Raw genomic sequence first — 17,079 nt, forward strand, 5'->3', positions numbered from 1 at the left:
CAAAAGAGGTTAAAATATTATAAGTATTATATTATAATAATAAATATATAAGAAAATATTATGATTCACTAAACTCTAAAAAATGCTATTACCTACCATTTCAAATCACAAGATTCGGCAATTAGCTAATAAACAATTAATAAAAAATTAAAATGGAGTCTGTATTCATCTCATGTGAAATCTGTAAAAGCACAGTATTTATTACTTTATGTGTAAAATATTTCAATGTGGGGACAAAATACTGAAATGCGCCTTTAACATAAATAAAAAAATGCATGATAGTTGCAATCTGACTTTCATATAACAAAATGGTTCAACATAAGTCAACAATGAAATTCTTGTTTCACTAATAATACGTGAACAGTGTGTACAGTAGGTTTTTGCATTGGTTGTGGCTATGGGCCTACACGTATTTTTATTTAAAAAAAAAAAAAAGTTTTGCATTTATTAATACTGAGCTATCAGTTAATGTTGCAGTATAGCCAGTATTTCAATAAATTATTTTAATATATATTTTAGTTGTATTGATTGTTTTTTAAGGGGCTAAATTGTGTTTGATTCACATTGTGTGGTTAAGTGCAGTCCTGTAGGGCAGGCATCTTTCCATCTCACAGCGTGTTGCATCGTGGGGGCGTGCCCAGGTATTTTTCTTGCACCTAATTGGTCACTTTACCTGCCATTCACTCCTCACGCAAAAGCCAATTGGTCAGCTCGTAGCATCGTCATCAGCCAAACACATTCATTGAGTTTTTGGTGTGCGAGGTGTTCGAGGACTGGAAAATTTATTTTCAAATAAAAACAATTACATTAAAATGCCTGTGGTATAAGAAAAAGCTGTAAACGTACTATTGTTGGTTTTCTGTTCAGTTAATGCACGGTGAAAAGGAGGAATCTGCAATAGAGCTGGAGGAACACTCACGTTAGGGGAGGTAAGCTAACACAGTTAGCATCAACACAATTCAATAAAGCCCACTCGATATTCTGCATTTTACAGATCCTTTGTTTATGTGTTCGTATATTGGCCTTTTAATACATCTAACGTTAAAGTGCAGCTTGTGCATTTACATTTTTTTAGTAGAAATATACAAAATCATCTGTTCAGCCCTTTCATCCGTGGATTGCGCGCCGTTTAGGGGTCCTGCTTGCAGGAACTGAGGTTGAAGTGTGTTACACATACGGACCATTTTCAGGAGTTGTGAATACAGCTTTTCAACTTATCAAATGAATGCCAGTTAAAATGCCATTCACACCAATGATATCTGCATGATCAGAGAGGTTGTGTTAACATATACCAAAGTCAATTCATTGTTACAGAAAGGTCACTTTGTTCATGTGATGTAACGTTATATTTGCAACAGCATATCTGATGTTTTGTATGTCATTTACAATCATAAGGAAAATTAGATTAGTGCCACATTGCAATGCAAAGGTGGCTCAGTCATAAGAGCTTCTGAAGTGGCATTTAGACATTGTGGCATACATGCATTTACAAATTAAAACTGTGTACTTTTGGGCAGCAGACATAAAACAGTCTTGCTTTAATGTGACATTGCGATGTTACAGGGCATTTTGAGCAGGCACAGTACAGCCTTCCTTTGTCTTGTATCAAATAAAACATGCATTTTTTGTTTAATAACTATTGAGCAAAATGTTTCAAGACTAAATATTGCTGTAGAGTAATGTGGGATTGTTAACCCCCTTAAAGGGGTCATTTGTGCTGGCAAAATGAGGTTTATTAAAATAAGTTTAATAAAAGACATTGTAACAATAAAAAAAAACTGGTTGAAAACTTTCCCTTTAACTTTCAACTGAAAGAATACAAAATCGTAATGACCAAGGTAAATTTCTGACCTTATGATTGAAATGTTGTAGTAATGAGTTCCTCCAAGCCAATATGCAGGAGTGATCCACAGTTGATGGGAAATGTAGCTGTCTACCAGTTGAGCTACATAATACAGTTTTGAGATGTTGTTTTATGATTCCTGCTGTGACATGTTAACATTGTTTTTACTTTCTTTCAGAGTTATGGAGGTGGATGCCAGTTTGGCCTCAGGGATGGATATGGAATTGGATCCGGAGTTGGAGGAGGAGTTAGGGGTGTCTTTGGATGAGCTGCGCAAGTGGATCGAGGAGCAGGTGGACAGCAGTGAGGCCGTGCAGCAGAGGAAAGCTCAGCTGGAGCAGCTGCAGGAATGGGTTGAGCAGAGGGAAAAGGAGGTCGCTGATATGGATGCTCTTTGCTCCAATGCCTCAGAGTAAGTTTAAAGTGTGAGAATTGATGCGCTGAGACGAACACCTAAAAGTGGAGTGAAAAACTAAAATCAGTGAGGCTTCAGGCAAACAGCCAAACTGTTTCTTATAAGTTTCTTGAGAAATATTCAACCCTTTATGCAACATGCTAATTTTTTAATATCATATGGTAAACAACTTCAGCACCCGATATGATAAACAAAAATACAAGTTCAGCAGGTGTAAGTTTCTACTCTATCAATAGCTGTAGGTCCATTTTTCTATTCTTTGAAGGGATAGTTTACCTTTGGAACACAAATTAAGATATTTTTGATGAAATCTGAGAGCTTTCTGGACCTGCATAGACAGCAACTCAACTCCACATTCAAGGCTTGGAAAGGTAGTAAGGACATTGTTAAAATAGTCCACGTGACATCAGTTCAACTGTAATTTTATGAAGCCACAAAGAAAACAAATTAGAACAATTAGAACAAGCCAGTACTTTAGGTTATGAGAACATGATTAATTATCCAAAACCCTTCTTTTTATGAGCTAAAAATGTAATAAATACATGACTGTTTTCAAAGGTCTGTGGTTCAGTGTGAAGCTCTGGTGAAGGAAGTGTACAGTAATATGGGTCTAGTGTATCGTGAGAGCAGCTCGGAGGATGAGGGAGGAGGCGGAGCTAAAACTTCTGAGGTCATTGAGATTGATGATGATGACGACGACGATGTCATTGCTGTGGGATGTGGTAAGTTAGACGCTATATTTCATTCATTTCATTTTATAGATGTAAAATGTGTACAGTAACAGCATGACTTCCTCCACAGTGGTTCCTCCCAAGAAGGTTGTAACTCCAGCCAAGGACTCAGCGGTAAGAGGAGCATTTCATTTGTAACACTTGCAAAACAACCTAAAGGTGTAGTGAAGTTTAAAGAAATAGTTCCCCCCCAAAATGAAAATTCTGTTATTAATTACTCACCCTCATGTTGTTTCAAACCCGTAAGACCTTTGTTTATCTTCAGAACACAAATTAAAGATATTTTTGATGAAATCCAAGAGCTTTCTGACCCTGCATAGACAGCAACACAACTGACATGTTGAAGGCCCAGAAAGGTAGTAAAGACACTGTTAAAAAAAAGTCCATGTGACATCTGGGCTTCAACTGTAATTATATGAAGCCACAAGAATACTTTCTGTGTGCAAAGAAAACAAAAAATAATGATTATTCAACTGTTTCTACTCTTCCATGTCAGTCTTTGACTTTATGATGTTTACGAGAGTACCACAATGCTTTGTGTTGCTGTCTATGCAGAGTCAGAAAGCTGTACTATATGATACAATATGTAATGCTGTACTGTTAGCACTTCATGAAGCTATTTTTCAGGTGCTTTAGTTGATGTTTCCTTTTTGTGTGTTGTGTCTGTATTTTATTTAAAGTTTAAGGAGGCTTCGGCTGCTCTTCAAAGAACATCTCAGCAGGTACAAAACCTGGCCCAGTCTGTCAACAGAACAACCCAATCAAGTATCACACCAGCTAAAGCAGTGGCACCTCCCACACAATCCCATGGTGCTCTGGCTGTTCCTGCAGTGTTTATGTCCTCAGGTCCAAGGAATGCACCCACTCAACCAAACCCTAATTTAAAACAGGACAATATTAAAATCAACATGACACTTTTGGGTAAAAAACGAACCAAGACTTGGCATCGTGGAACACTTGTTGCCATCAAACAAGTGGGTAAGTGCACAGAGTTTATTGCCTGGATTGAAAAATCATTCTCTGGGATTTTACTGTACATTTCAGCCTGCTATGTGTGTGTATATGAAAAATAAAATGTAATCAAAAAGCTTAATTCTACTTTTCAATATCAAATTTTCACAGGAAACAATTTTAAGTACAAGGTGAAGTTTGAGAATAAAGGCAAGAGTCTTCTTTCTGGGAACCACGTGGCATTTGATTACCACCCAACACTGGAGAGACTCTTTGTTGGTGCCCGTGTTGTCGCCAGGTACAAGGATGGCAATCAAGTCTGGCTCTATGCAGGTGTAGTTGCTGAGATGCCCAACAGCAAGAACCGCATGAGGTAAGAATCTGAACAGAAGATCTTAAAACGTTACTGACGGATGGAAGGCATTGCTTACTGATTGAATGTGTTGTAGGTTCCTGATCTTTTTCGATGACGGTTATGCCTCATATGTGGGCCTGCCGGAGCTCTACCCAATCTGCAGACCATGTGAGAAACTTAAGCTTTTAAACTTTAAAACTTTTTTTTAAAAAGTTTCCAGTAATTTCTGTTTTTGCCTTTTCTCTTATAATGTAGTATTAAGCACTGCTGATATTTTCAAGTGATTTTATTTTTCATTGAGTGACCTTTCAAATTTAACATATCACATAAATATTTATAAAATATCAATAATAATAAATTAAATAAATGAACTTATTTTATTAATTTATAAATTATTAACTATTAAAAAATAAATATTAGTCTGCATTTTTGTCTCTTTCCCTGTTTGTACTCAGTAAAAAAGACCTGGGAGGATATTGAGGATGCATCATGCAGGGATTTCATTGAGGAGTACATCACGTCGTATCCCAACAGACCCATGGTGCTGTTGAAGCCGGGACAAATCATAAAGACGGAATGGGAGGGAACGTGGTGGAAAAGTCGTGTGGAAGAAGTGGATGGCAGCCTTGTCAAAATGCTTTTCCTGGTCAGCTCAGCATCACATCTAGCTGAAACTGTTATAGTTAAAGATTTCTTATAGTTCATTTGTTGTTAGATTTCTTTAATCATCCCTCAGCAATCAGTATTGTTTATTCAATATTGCAGGATGATAAGCGGAGTGAGTGGATTTATCGTGGGTCTACAAGACTAGAACCCATGTTTAATCTGAAAATGAACACAGCTAACAGTCAAGAGAAGAAAATGGCTGGTCAACAAAGACAGCGGCCTAATATGGGTAACAGATTGCTTTGTGTTTGGCTATGTTTATTTGTCTTTTATATTTTATGCAGGGCTCCAGATGAAAAAAATAGCTCCTATAAGAAACAAAAGAGTGCCAAATTAGTTTAAGTGCTGCAGAATAAATAGTAACGTGCAGTTTCATTGGAGGTGTTGAATTTTATCTTTTGCTCCTTACATTCTTTCTTATGTAGACAACAGATCAGGTGAAAATATGAACAGCTCTGTGCAAGATAACACATATTTAGAAAAATGCTCCTTATATAGTTATTTTTTTTCTAGCTGACTGAAGAGTTTCTGAACACCAAATGCTTATTCTGAGGTAAATTGTCACGTAGCATTGTTTACATGTTTTCCGCAGTTTGAAATTGCCTGATTACAAAAAAACATTTCATAAATTTGTATTGTCGGCTGTCTTATAGTTTCTTACACTAGTAAAGACAAAGATATGATTGGTTCACGTAACTTACCACTTGAACCGAGGCGCTAGAGCGATCTCTCATGCTACATTTATGAGCGCCAAATCGGTATTTAATGTTTAACTTTAGTAATTTTAAAGCTGATACTTTTTGTTTATTAAAAGGTAACAGAGCTTATTGCGATTACTGGATGGCAGATGCGCAAAAAATAATATAAAGTTGGCATTAACAGTAGACTATATATCTTGATAACAAGAAGCAGCCGTTTTAGTATAGATTATAAATGAGAATTGTTAACAGTATTGATATCCTCACAGCTGACAGCTTTACCTGTATTTGTTCAAGTTGTGCTCTAAATAGACACTACTTTTTTGCAATTCACTTTTACTTAGCATGTGCCCGTCATTTTTGATCTCCCTCATGTTGTCACAACTGGAACTGATTTTAGCAGGTGTTTTTTTTTTTGTTTGTTTGTTTGTTTTTTTTTCCCCCACTAAAACTTTGATGCGCATCGTCTCAGTTTATTACATCAATATAACAAAAGATGTGATAACAAAACACAAAAGAGGCATGCAAATTTTAAGTCATAACATATATGACTTAAATATATGACATACATTTCTATAGTTGCCACTGTGCAAACTCAGCAAAAATGTCACTCTTAAATTAATATTTTTGGTCGCAGTCTGGAGCCCTGTGAAATATGCATTAATTTGTACAATTTTATGTGAAATTTTATGTGCAAACAGTTTTTATTGCAACTGACTGCTACTGGTCTGTCCGATTCTTATCTTACTAAAACTGTGTATGTGTTTTTAGGAGCATTGAGGACGAAGGGACCTGTTGTGCAGTACACTAGTGATAACAGTGCTTCTGCTTCCAGTCGGCCTGTAGCCCCACAGATCCCACCAGCTCAGCCTATGGCTGCAGGACCCCTACAGCCTTCCCGCACCGAGTGGGTGCTTCAAGAGCTGCTGTTCTTTGATAATATTGCATTTATTAATCCAGGTTAAGTGTTAAACCATGTTTATCTATGTCTCTTCCATTTCAGGAGTCCTAGTTTAAAGAGTCAAATGGCTAAAAAAAGCACTGGTCAGGTTGCACTCCAGCCTCGTCAGGCCGTGACCACTGACCTTCAGCCCAAAGCACTAATTGGCACTGTTCACCAAACTAATACTTCCAGGTTAGTGTGACAACCAGGCACTTGGTACTTGTTACTGCTGTGATCTATGTATCTGCTTAACACTGTATATGCCACATTTTTGGACTTTGCCTCTCTGTCAGCATTTGTGCTTAGTATTAGTGTCTCGGGTGGTTCTGATTTTTAAAACCATATTGTGTTATCCTATAGTGCAGACTGCCTGCTCAACCATCAGTGTATTTTGTAGTGTATTTAAATATAATAAATATATTTTGGGAAACACAGTGTACTCTTTCTTGCAGGCTCTTTCTTCTGCAGTCTGGACCTGTGCATACACTGACACCAATCACACCAGCTCCGCATAATTTGCAGACAACTGTGTCAAGCTACACCAGTGAACGTATTCCTCAGGAGCCATCTTACCAGGCTCCAAATGACAGACTCTTCTACCTTATGCACAACTGCACGCCAGACTGTCTAAAGCGCATCCGACCCACCCGTCACAACCTGCATCGAGGACGTAATCCACTTCTTACTCCATTGCTCTATGAGTTTCGCCGTATGACTGCCCGCAGACGCCTTAACCGCAAGGTTTGTATGTCTTAAGGTTGTGGTGCAACAGCAGTTCAGCAAAATTTTGCGTTCAAAATCTGTTTATAGGAATCTAAGTGATCAGAAGTTTTGTGTGAGGGCGAAAGATTTCCCCATGGAGATTTTGCATCAAGTTCAAGTTGATAAACAAAGCTGCTTGATTTGAAAGTGACTTATGTGTGAACTGTGCTTTATGCATTACTATAGTATTAATAATGCACAATGGGCCTTTTTTCCAGTGAAAGTTGCCCAAATTAGAAACTAACATTCCTGAAGTATTTTTCAATGGATGAGTCGATTCAAACACACTTACTAATTTATTGACTTTCTTCCTCTCTCTCCCTCAGATGTCATTCCATGTCATCTACAAGTCCCCGTGTGGCTTGAGTCTGAGAAATATGGCAGAAATCCAGCGCTACCTCTTCCAGACACACTGTGACTTCATCTTTTTGGAGATGTTTTGTCTGGACCCATATGTGCTGGTGGACCGTCGATTCCAACCCCAGAGGCCGTTCTACTTCATCCGGGACATCACAGGTGGTCGCGAAGACATTCCCTTGTCCTGTGTGAATGAGATCGACAACACTCCTCCACCTAGGGTGGCCTACAGTAAAGAGAGGATCCCAGAAGATGGAGTCTTTATTAACACCAGCACAGACTTCCTGGTGGGCTGTGACTGCACTGATGGCTGCAGAGACAAGTTAGTATAATTGGCTTTTAACCAAAACTTTCAGTCAAGTTAAAAATTTCAGGGTAAAGGAAAAAGTTTTATTATTTAAAAAAAAAAAAAAATTCTGTCAAAGTCTCCCTCCCCTACAACAGGTTAAAATGCATTTAAGGTCAGAAAACATTGTAATTTTCTCATTAATATGCATTTAGACATAGTCATTTCTCAATGATTTCGAAATGATTTGTTCAATCAGTTCTGAGCGTAAGATCTGTAAACCCCTCCCTTCTGTAAGCCTACTCTTCTCTGATTAGTCGTCTGGACAAGCCTGTTGTGATTGGTACAGAGAGGAGTACTCAAGCAAGTTAGTGAGTGCTGCCATCAGTGTTGCCAAATCCACGGTTGTTTTTGATGTCCACGGGTTGAAGCAATCCCAATAACGTCATATTTTGCCCATGGAAAGCAAATTTGCCAAAAAAAATTGTATTTTATACCTACGAACGTTTTTTTTTATTTTTTTTTAAATGGGCTTTTTATGGCTTTATTTGGAGAGGACAGTGTAGAGCAGACAGGAAAGCACTGGGTGAAGAGAGAGAGGAGTGAAATCAGCAAAGGACCACGACCCGGGATTCAAACTCGAGTCACCATGAGCGCTATTGCACTGTATGTCAGCGCACTAACTGCAAGGCTATTGGCGCCTGCCCGAACGCAGTCTTTAATAGGGACCTGATTGGGCTAGTTTTGAGTAGCAATTGGGTGGTTTTGTTGTGAAAACCTGGCAACTCTAGCTTCTATTGCCAAAGCATGCAACAAAACGATAATATATTGCTTTAATTTGTTCTTACAATAATGACATAAAAACATTTAAACACTTTAATAGGACAGTATAGTAGTGACAGGAAACATCAGGAAAAGTTTAGCTACTAAACTGTAAACACTTACAGTTAAACCAAACAATAACTGGATATGTTAACTGAGTGCTAAAGTGACTATCTGATAAAAGAATACAGTCTGTAAACCAAAATATGTCTACATTCTTTTTATTATTACATGAAGTAATTAGAGCAACGACAGTCTACATTAATCATCATGTTCTTAGGAAATAGTGGGTTCACAGCAAATTATCACAACTATTTGAGTAAGACAGTAATATCGTGCTTTATCTGGAAACTTAAAGCTGCACTAGGTATACATCACATATTAGCACAAACAACTTGTACACATAATGTATCAATAATGCTTGCATTTTGTGGTTCAGAGATGCTTGTTAGTCCAAATAAAGTAGATTAGAAGCCAACAAAGATAAAAGCCAAAATTAGAAAAGCAGTCCTCTGTAAAATGATGAGCACAACAAAAGGTTCGAATTGTATTGGTGTGGTATTGTGGAAAAATTAATTTGAGCCACTGATTCTTCACATCATCATCTTTCGGCAATGAAAACAAAACAAACTCGCTTTGGCAGTGCAGAACACAGCGTCTTCTCGACATGATGTAAATGCTTACTAGTGGAAGTGTTTGTGGGCACGTCAGAGTGTTCGTATTTCGTGGGGATTATGTATTAGCTAGTGATGTATAACTGGCAGAAGATTTGAAAATATGGCGACTTGTTAAGGTGGCTCTGAGTCGACTTTTTCTTTTGAGAGACAATATCTTTATCATGCACTTTTTTTGATTGACAACTTTGCAGACTGTTTACATTTGAAGTATAAGATTACAAACAAACCCATATGACCTACTTTAATGAAAATGATTCTGAACACTGTTATTACTTTTTGCCTGTTTGTTACATCACAATTTTTTTTACATCGATAAGAAGAGTACCTCATGTCCTTTTTTCTGTACCTTTTGCTTGTTTTTAGATCCAAGTGTTCATGTCATCAGCTGACTCTGCAGGCTACAGGGTGTGCACCAGGTGGGCAGATCAACCCCAACGCTGGATACCATCACAAGAGACTGGAAGAGTGTCTCCCGACAGGGTCTGTGATATTTAACCAACCCTCCATAGTGTCATTATCTTGTATCATGACCATTCAACTTCATGTCATCAGCCTTCTTTTAATTGTCCTGTCTCTCTTTTTCCCTTCTCAGGATCTATGAATGCAATAAGCGCTGCCGCTGTAATCCACAGATGTGCACTAACCGTCTAGTTCAGCATGGTTTGCAGGTCCGACTGCAACTTTTTAAGACCCAGAATAAGGGCTGGGGCATTCGTTGCCTTGATGATATCGCCAAGGGCTCATTTGTTTGTATCTATGCAGGTAACCCACTCAAAGCAGCCTAATTTTTGTGTTTTTGCTGATGGTAACACCACTGAGCTGTTAGTTGTTTTGTATTGTTTTTATAGTAATGATTGTTATTTTCTCTCTCAGGTAAAATCCTGACAGATGACTTTGCCGATAAAGAAGGTTTGGAAATGGGTGATGAATACTTTGCCAATCTTGACCACATTGAGAGCGTGGAGAACTTTAAGGAAGGTTATGAGAGTGAGGCCCACTGCTCCGACAGCGAGGGCAGCGGGGTGGACATGAGCAGGGTTAAACTACCTGCTTCCCAACATGGTAAATCCACCACCAAGATGGAGGAGCGTAACAGCAGCACTACCGGCAAAAGTGAGAGACCTATGCACACATCTGAATATTCTGCTTGTTATAAAAATGAATGGCTGTGGGGTTATCAATGTTAATGGGGAAAATATGAACAACACCAGTTTTTGTAATGTCAAAAGAAACAAGTGGTTTTGGGTGTCAGTCATGAATCCTCCTATTCAGCCATATTGATGGATAGTCTTTATTGCATTAAAAACAAATAACTTTTCAGAGACGCCTTTGCAACAATCATTTTTAACTGCTCTCTAGGTAATTAAGTGTGAAGTCACTTCTTCTCAAGTTCACACAGGACTTCTAGCAAGTGTAGTTCATCACATTAACTATAAACATGATCCATTAGTTTTTTAAACATTAAAGCTGCAGTCCCTAACTTTTGGTGCCCTCGTGGTTGGCAAACAGAACTGCATTTGTCTTAGAACACTGTAGCCAAAGCTACTTTTCTCTGTTTATGTCTATGATGAATCACACAGGTACTGGGCTACTCTGCAGCGGTTCCTACCAGAACCAGTCTGAAATAGCCAGAATATAAACACTTAATATAGATGTACCATAGTATCATAGCCAAAAACATGGTTTGGAAAATAAATTCATGATGTATTCAACATTTACATAATGTAACACAAAAAAAGTTATGGACTGCAGCTTTAAATTATTTTTGTGAAAATATTTAGCAGAAATATAATAAAAAGCTTATGTTTCTTTAAAATAGCATGTGCTTGAATTTTTTGTTTATTTGCTGATCACATTCTTTTATTTTTAATGTACTGTTCACTTCAAGAACAAAAATGTACAGATAATTTACTCATCCCCTTGTCATCCAAAATGTTTGTCTTTCTTTCTTTAGTCATAAAAAAATTGTTTTTTGAGGAAAACATTTTAGGATTTCTCTTCATACAGTGGACTTCAATGGTGCCCCCGAGTTTGAATTTCCAAAATAGTTTAAATGCAGCTTCAAAGGGCTCTAAATGATCCCAGCTGAGAAAGAAGGGTCTAATCTAATGAAACGAATGGTTATTTTCTAAAAAAAAAAAAAAAAAAAAGACAGTTTATATTCTTTTTAACCCCAAATGCTTGTCTTGTCTAGCTCTGTGTGTACTTTGTGTATTCCAGTTCAATACAGTTAGGGTATGTCGAAAAAACCATCTCAACTTCAAAATCGTCCTACATCGGGGTTTTTTTGTAAAGGGTGTTTGATCGTCTTTGCATGTTCTCTTTGTAAACACTTGGTTGGTCCTTCTGCAGCGATGTTGGAGGAGAAAATGAGATGGGAGTTTTTCGACCTACCCTAAGTGTCCTGAACCGGAATACACAGAGTACACACAGAGTTAGACAAGACAAGCAATTAATTGGGGTTAAAAAGTATATACATTTTATATACAGATGTTTTGGAAGTGAACATCTCCTTTAATCATGCTGCGATGTATATTCAGCAGGTGAAGGTTATAATCTTCTCAAATGTGTATATAATACTTGTTTTTACCTACTTTCTAGGCCAAGATGATTCATCTGAAGACAGTGACGATGACAAGGATGAAGAGTCTAACGAGGATGAGAGCGATAGTTCAGATGACACGTTTGTGAAAGACACATATTACTCCACCAGCTCAGTATGGAGGAGCTACACCACACGCAGACAGGCTAAGGGAATGAAGGAAGGTGAGGAGGAGAGGACAGTTAGATTAAACACAGAGACAAAAAACAGGCCACTAGAGGGCAGGATTGTCTGAAGTCTTTTGTCACAAGGTCTAGGTACGATTTTCATAACAGTTACTTATTATTAATGGGATGGTTCACCCAAAAATGAAAATTACCCCATGATTTACTCACCCTCAAACCATCTTATATGTATATGATTTTCTTCTTTTAAACAAATATAATCTGTTATCTTAAAGAAGTCCACTTCCAGAACAAAAATTTACAGATAATGTACTCACCCCCTTGTCATTCAACATGTTCATGTCTTTCTTTCTTCAGCTGTAAAGAAATTATATTTTTAGAGGAAAACATTTCATTTTTCTCCATATAATGGACTGATATGGTCATGTTTGATATGACATGTTTGAACTTGCAAAATGCAGTTTAAATGCAGCTTCAAATGATCCCAAATGTGGTTGTAAACGATCCCAGCCAAGGAAGAAGGGTCTTATCTTGTGAAACTATCAGTTATTTTCATTAAAACAAATACGATTTAAATACTTCTTAAGCTCGAATGCTTGTCTTGTCTTGTCTTGTCTCTGCCTGAACTCTGTATCCTGGTTCAAGACAGTTAGAGTGTGTCGAAAAACAATCGTATTTTCTCCCTCAACGTCAAAAATCATTTAAAAATCATCCTACATCACTGCAGAAGTACCGACCCAGTCTTTACAAAGTGAACATGCAAAGAAGATCAAACACCCTTAAAAAATAGGTAAAACAGTGATATAGGATGATTTTGAAGTTGAAGGAGAACATCAGATGGGAGTTTTTCGACATACCCTGACTGTCATGACCCAGAAAAAAACGGTCGGGAAGAGTAAGACAAGACGAGTGTTTGACATTAAAAAGTATATAAAATATTATTATTTTTATGAAAATAACCAATCATTTAGCTAGATAAGACCCTTCTTCCTCGACTGGGATCGTTTACAACTGCATTTGTGATTGTTTGAAGCCACATTTAAATTACATTGTGGAAGTTCAAACTCTGGGCACCACAGAAGTCCACTATATGGAGAAAAATCCTGAAATGTTTTCCTCAAAAAACATTCTTTCTTCAATCGTCAAGAAAGTTCTCCTTTAAAAATTTCCTGGCTTTCCAAGCTTCATAATGAAGTGAATGGGTGTTGAAATTTAGAAGCCCAAAAAAGTGCATCCATCCATTATAAAGAGTGCTCTACAAGGCTCATGGGGATTTTCTCAAGGCCTTTGGGTCCATATTTAACACGTAATCTCTAACTTCTGATAACTGTTGTACGTTCATTCACTTAAGCTATGACTATGTCCTACGTCATCCGCTGGAACGCCACTTCCTTGTGAATGCTCATTGGCGGAAGCAAGAGATTGGTTTATAGTTTTAAATATGGATATTTTTCCTACACAAGCACATTGATTCACTTCAGAAGGCCTTTATTAACCCCCCGGAGCCGTGTGGAGCTTTTTATGATGGATGGATGGATGCACTTTATTTTGCTTAAAAATCTTGACCACTATTCACTAATTTGTTCATTTCAGTAAATATTTGACTTTCCCATCATTCTCTGTCTTGGCTGTAGAGAGTCAGGACAGTAAGGATGGACTGAGTGCGTCCACAGGTGAGGAGAGGAAGCCACCTCCAATGCCAGAGGAGACTGGGAAGAGTAAAGTGGCATCTTGGCTCACCAGTCAGTCGTCCACTTCTGCAAATCAGAGCGTCAAGGTGGAGGGAGGGATAAAGACAGAGAAGAAGGTCAGTTTAATTTTCACACACCCCTGTTTCCTTTTTAAATTTTCACATGAAATGTGCAGTTTCTTTGTTCCTCTTTCTTTCTGTCTCACACTATGTATAATACACAATCTACTGTCTTTCTCAATTTAGTTCATCCTCTGATCTTGCACTCTTATTATGATCTTTCCTTCTGTATTTTGTTTAGGATGTAATGACCCTCTCTGACAGTGATGATGTGCAAACTATAAGCTCAGGATCAGATGACAACAAGGAGAGAGAGAAAAAGACTCAGGGTAAGATGGAGGAAAGGGGAAATTGCTTGTTTTCCTGTGTTACGTCACTGGACTTCCTTTTATCTAAGTAACTGTTGGTACACTTCAGTCAGCTGACTGAATCTGCTTGTACTAGAGGCAGACAACCAGAAACCCTTTTTAACTCTTTATGTCCCTCTTTATTACAAATGAGATGCTCATCCTGAAGGTGTTGTCATAGTAACAGGCTATGAAAACCACAATAGCACAAATAAAAGGTTGAGTAGTCTTGCATTCATCAAGTCCCAGTAACAAGCTCTCTTTTGTCTATCTCAGCTGTGGTGAAGAGGCAGGTGGCAGTGAAGTCCACGCGTGGCATTGCTTTGAAGTCCCACAGTCTGATGGTGAAAACAGGGGGCGGGGGAGCAGGAGGAGGTGGCTCAGGCCCATCTCACAGACAGGGAGGTGATGGGGCCGACAGTGGCCCTAAAAACACCCGCCAGTTTTTTGATGGGGAGGAATCCTGTTATATCATTGATGCTAAACTGGAGGGCAACCTCGGACGCTACCTCAATGTGAGTACAACAGACCCAGATATGAGTGACTTGCATTGGACATTTATGATTGTTTTAATTCAAAGATTGTTCATAACTACTATGTTTATATCCGCTCCTCTTCCGCTGCCTTCATCCCACAGCATAGCTGCAGTCCCAATCTGTTCGTCCAGAATGTGTTTGTGGATACTCATGATCTCCGCTTCCCCTGGGTGGCCTTCTTTGCTAGCAAGTAAGCATAACACCGGCCTTTATTTTATTTGATTTTACATTTTGAATTTAGTCATTTAAATGTAATAATTTTACCTATCAGTTATTGGCTGGTATTAATATTTTATTTCATTTTACATTTGAATTTAATAATTTAATTTTAATAATTTTATCTACCAGGTATTAGCTGGTATTAATATATATTTTTTATTTTATTTTATTTTACATTTTAAATTTGATCATTTAAATTTAATAATTTTACTTACCAGTTATTGGCTGCTATTTTTATTTTATTTTATTTTACATTTTGAATTTAATTACATTTAATAATTTTACCTACCAGTTATTGGCTGATATAAATATTTTATTTTATTTTATTTTACATTTGAATGTAATCATTTAAATTTTAAATTTACCGACCAGTTATTGGCTGCTATTATTTATTTTATTTTGAATGTTGGTGTCTGTGTAATACTGTCGTCTACTGTTCACTTAAAGTTAATCTTTAAAAACATTAATGATTTAATAACACTTAAATTAAATTTTTAGCAAATCTCAAAATGAGTGTCTTTTTCACACTGTACATTATCATGTTGCAATGCATGAATTCACATATTCATTTATGTGATTTAGTTTTTGAGCTTTATTTATTATTTAATTAAAATAGTACAGTTTTTAAAACCAGCCATTTATCTGTGACTGGCCATAACATTAAAGTGGGTGTGTGTGTGGGTGTGGGTGTGTGTTTACGTCCCTTATAGATGTGCACACATTTTCATCATGTTCCACTTAATTTTTAAGTAATCAGGTCTTTACATGACAGTTGTTTTTTTTTTTTTATAAACATTTTAAAGTTTCCACCAAAGAGGATTTGTTTATAGTTTGAGCTATTAGTCAGAATATTTAGAGATTATTATGCTGAATGTGAACATAGCTGCGGTCTCTGTATTAACCTGTGTGTTTCTACAGGCGAATCCGAGCAGGGACGGAGCTGACGTGGGATTATAATTATGAAGTTGGCAGCGTGGAGGGTAAGGAGCTTCTGTGCTGCTGTGGATCAACAGAATGCAGAGGACGACTGCTGTAAAACACACACACGCACTGAATGTACCTCCTATTGTAGACGTGTCAGTAAACACTTACTTGGAGCTTCTGGAAGTTGTATTTATCGAGTAAGGTCTGTGCTACTGATAAGAACTGAGCAGACTCTGAACAAAAAATAATTTGTTCAGGAACTTACTGAAGTTGTAAAAAACTGTATGTATGCTTGTTTTCAATTGTCCTGTTCTGCCTTAAACCCCCCACGACATCTATCATTATGGTTTATGCAGTCCTCTCTGTGAACACGTTTCTTTAATACATCAATCTCAATACCCTGATGTTTTGCTTAGTTAATCTTTTGCTTCTCTTTTATATATGTAGTTTTGATAATGAGGATCTTTTTTTTTCTCTTTTTTATTTTACTCATGGTTTTGTGATTGTCATTGTATGCTACGGTGTAAATGTGCTATTGTTTGGTCAACAAGTCTATGAAAAGAGACAAAATTGTACTTTTGCCGCAATTTGAATTAAAGTTCTAAAAAGACCAAAAAGGTCATTTGTGTTGTGACACTTCATGGCTAAATATAACACTTACTGTGAATTCATGGAAGATTTTGCAAGTGTGATGAGTCACAAACCGATCTTGTGGACATTCAGCACACAGAAAACATACATCACTGAAAACTAGCAAGCTTTATTTAAAAAAAAAAAACTGAAATCTGTTACTAAGCTCAGCGCAAATAGTAGTGCAACACATTACTCCCTTTTGTTTGCTCAGTCAAGTGTTCTAAGAAGTTTAATGGCCACTCGGTTGCTGTTAAGCTTTTAAAAAATGGAAAATAGTTTTTCATTGTGACTTAATTCAGAAAATTTACAGCACATCACAGCCACATTCTAGGAACAATTTAACGATTGTATTTCTAGAATTTAATGGCATGCAGGAAACTAAAAGAAGTGAAACTAACAGTGGTGCACTTCTGCACAAACGTCTCTAAACGGTTCAG

At 37.3% G+C, this 17,079-nt stretch overlaps 1 protein-coding gene across 1 annotated transcript; it reads left to right on the top strand.

Annotated features, from left to right (window-relative positions):
* The first annotated feature begins 716 nt into the window (after positions 1 to 716).
* On the top strand, positions 717 to 16,614 carry setdb1b (SET domain bifurcated histone lysine methyltransferase 1b). Its single transcript, XM_051132096.1, has 22 exons — positions 717 to 929; positions 2,022 to 2,255; positions 2,817 to 2,980; positions 3,060 to 3,103; positions 3,670 to 3,967; positions 4,112 to 4,313; positions 4,390 to 4,463; positions 4,751 to 4,941; positions 5,061 to 5,190; positions 6,431 to 6,566; positions 6,663 to 6,794; positions 7,055 to 7,343; positions 7,691 to 8,043; positions 9,870 to 9,986; positions 10,099 to 10,268; positions 10,380 to 10,619; positions 12,108 to 12,272; positions 13,868 to 14,040; positions 14,225 to 14,312; positions 14,607 to 14,845; positions 14,968 to 15,056; positions 16,004 to 16,614. The coding sequence occupies exons 2-22, from the start codon at positions 2,026 to 2,028 to the stop codon at positions 16,119 to 16,121; spliced, it is 3,642 nt and encodes a 1,213-aa protein (XP_050988053.1). The 5' UTR covers positions 717 to 929; positions 2,022 to 2,025; the 3' UTR covers positions 16,122 to 16,614.
* Positions 16,615 to 17,079: the final 465 nt, after the last annotated feature.

The sequence above is a fragment of the Labeo rohita genome, chromosome 16 (genome assembly GCF_022985175.1).
Source record: "Labeo rohita strain BAU-BD-2019 chromosome 16, IGBB_LRoh.1.0, whole genome shotgun sequence".
Lineage (NCBI taxonomy): Eukaryota > Metazoa > Chordata > Actinopteri > Cypriniformes > Cyprinidae > Labeo > Labeo rohita.

What these genes read in the sequence shown, in the direction of transcription:
- setdb1b (XM_051132096.1), top strand. Translation starts at nt 2,026, where the DNA reads ATGGAGGTGGATGCCAGTTTGGCCTCAGGGATGGATATGGAATTGGAT. An exon ending in CTTTGCTCCAATGCCTCAGA is followed by an intron (nt 2,256 to 2,816) that starts GTAAGTTTAAAG and finishes CTGTTTTCAAAG; the next exon opens with GTCTGTGGTTCAGTGTGAAG. An exon ending in CTCCAGCCAAGGACTCAGCG is followed by an intron (nt 3,104 to 3,669) that starts GTAAGAGGAGCA and finishes TTTTATTTAAAG; the next exon opens with TTTAAGGAGGCTTCGGCTGC.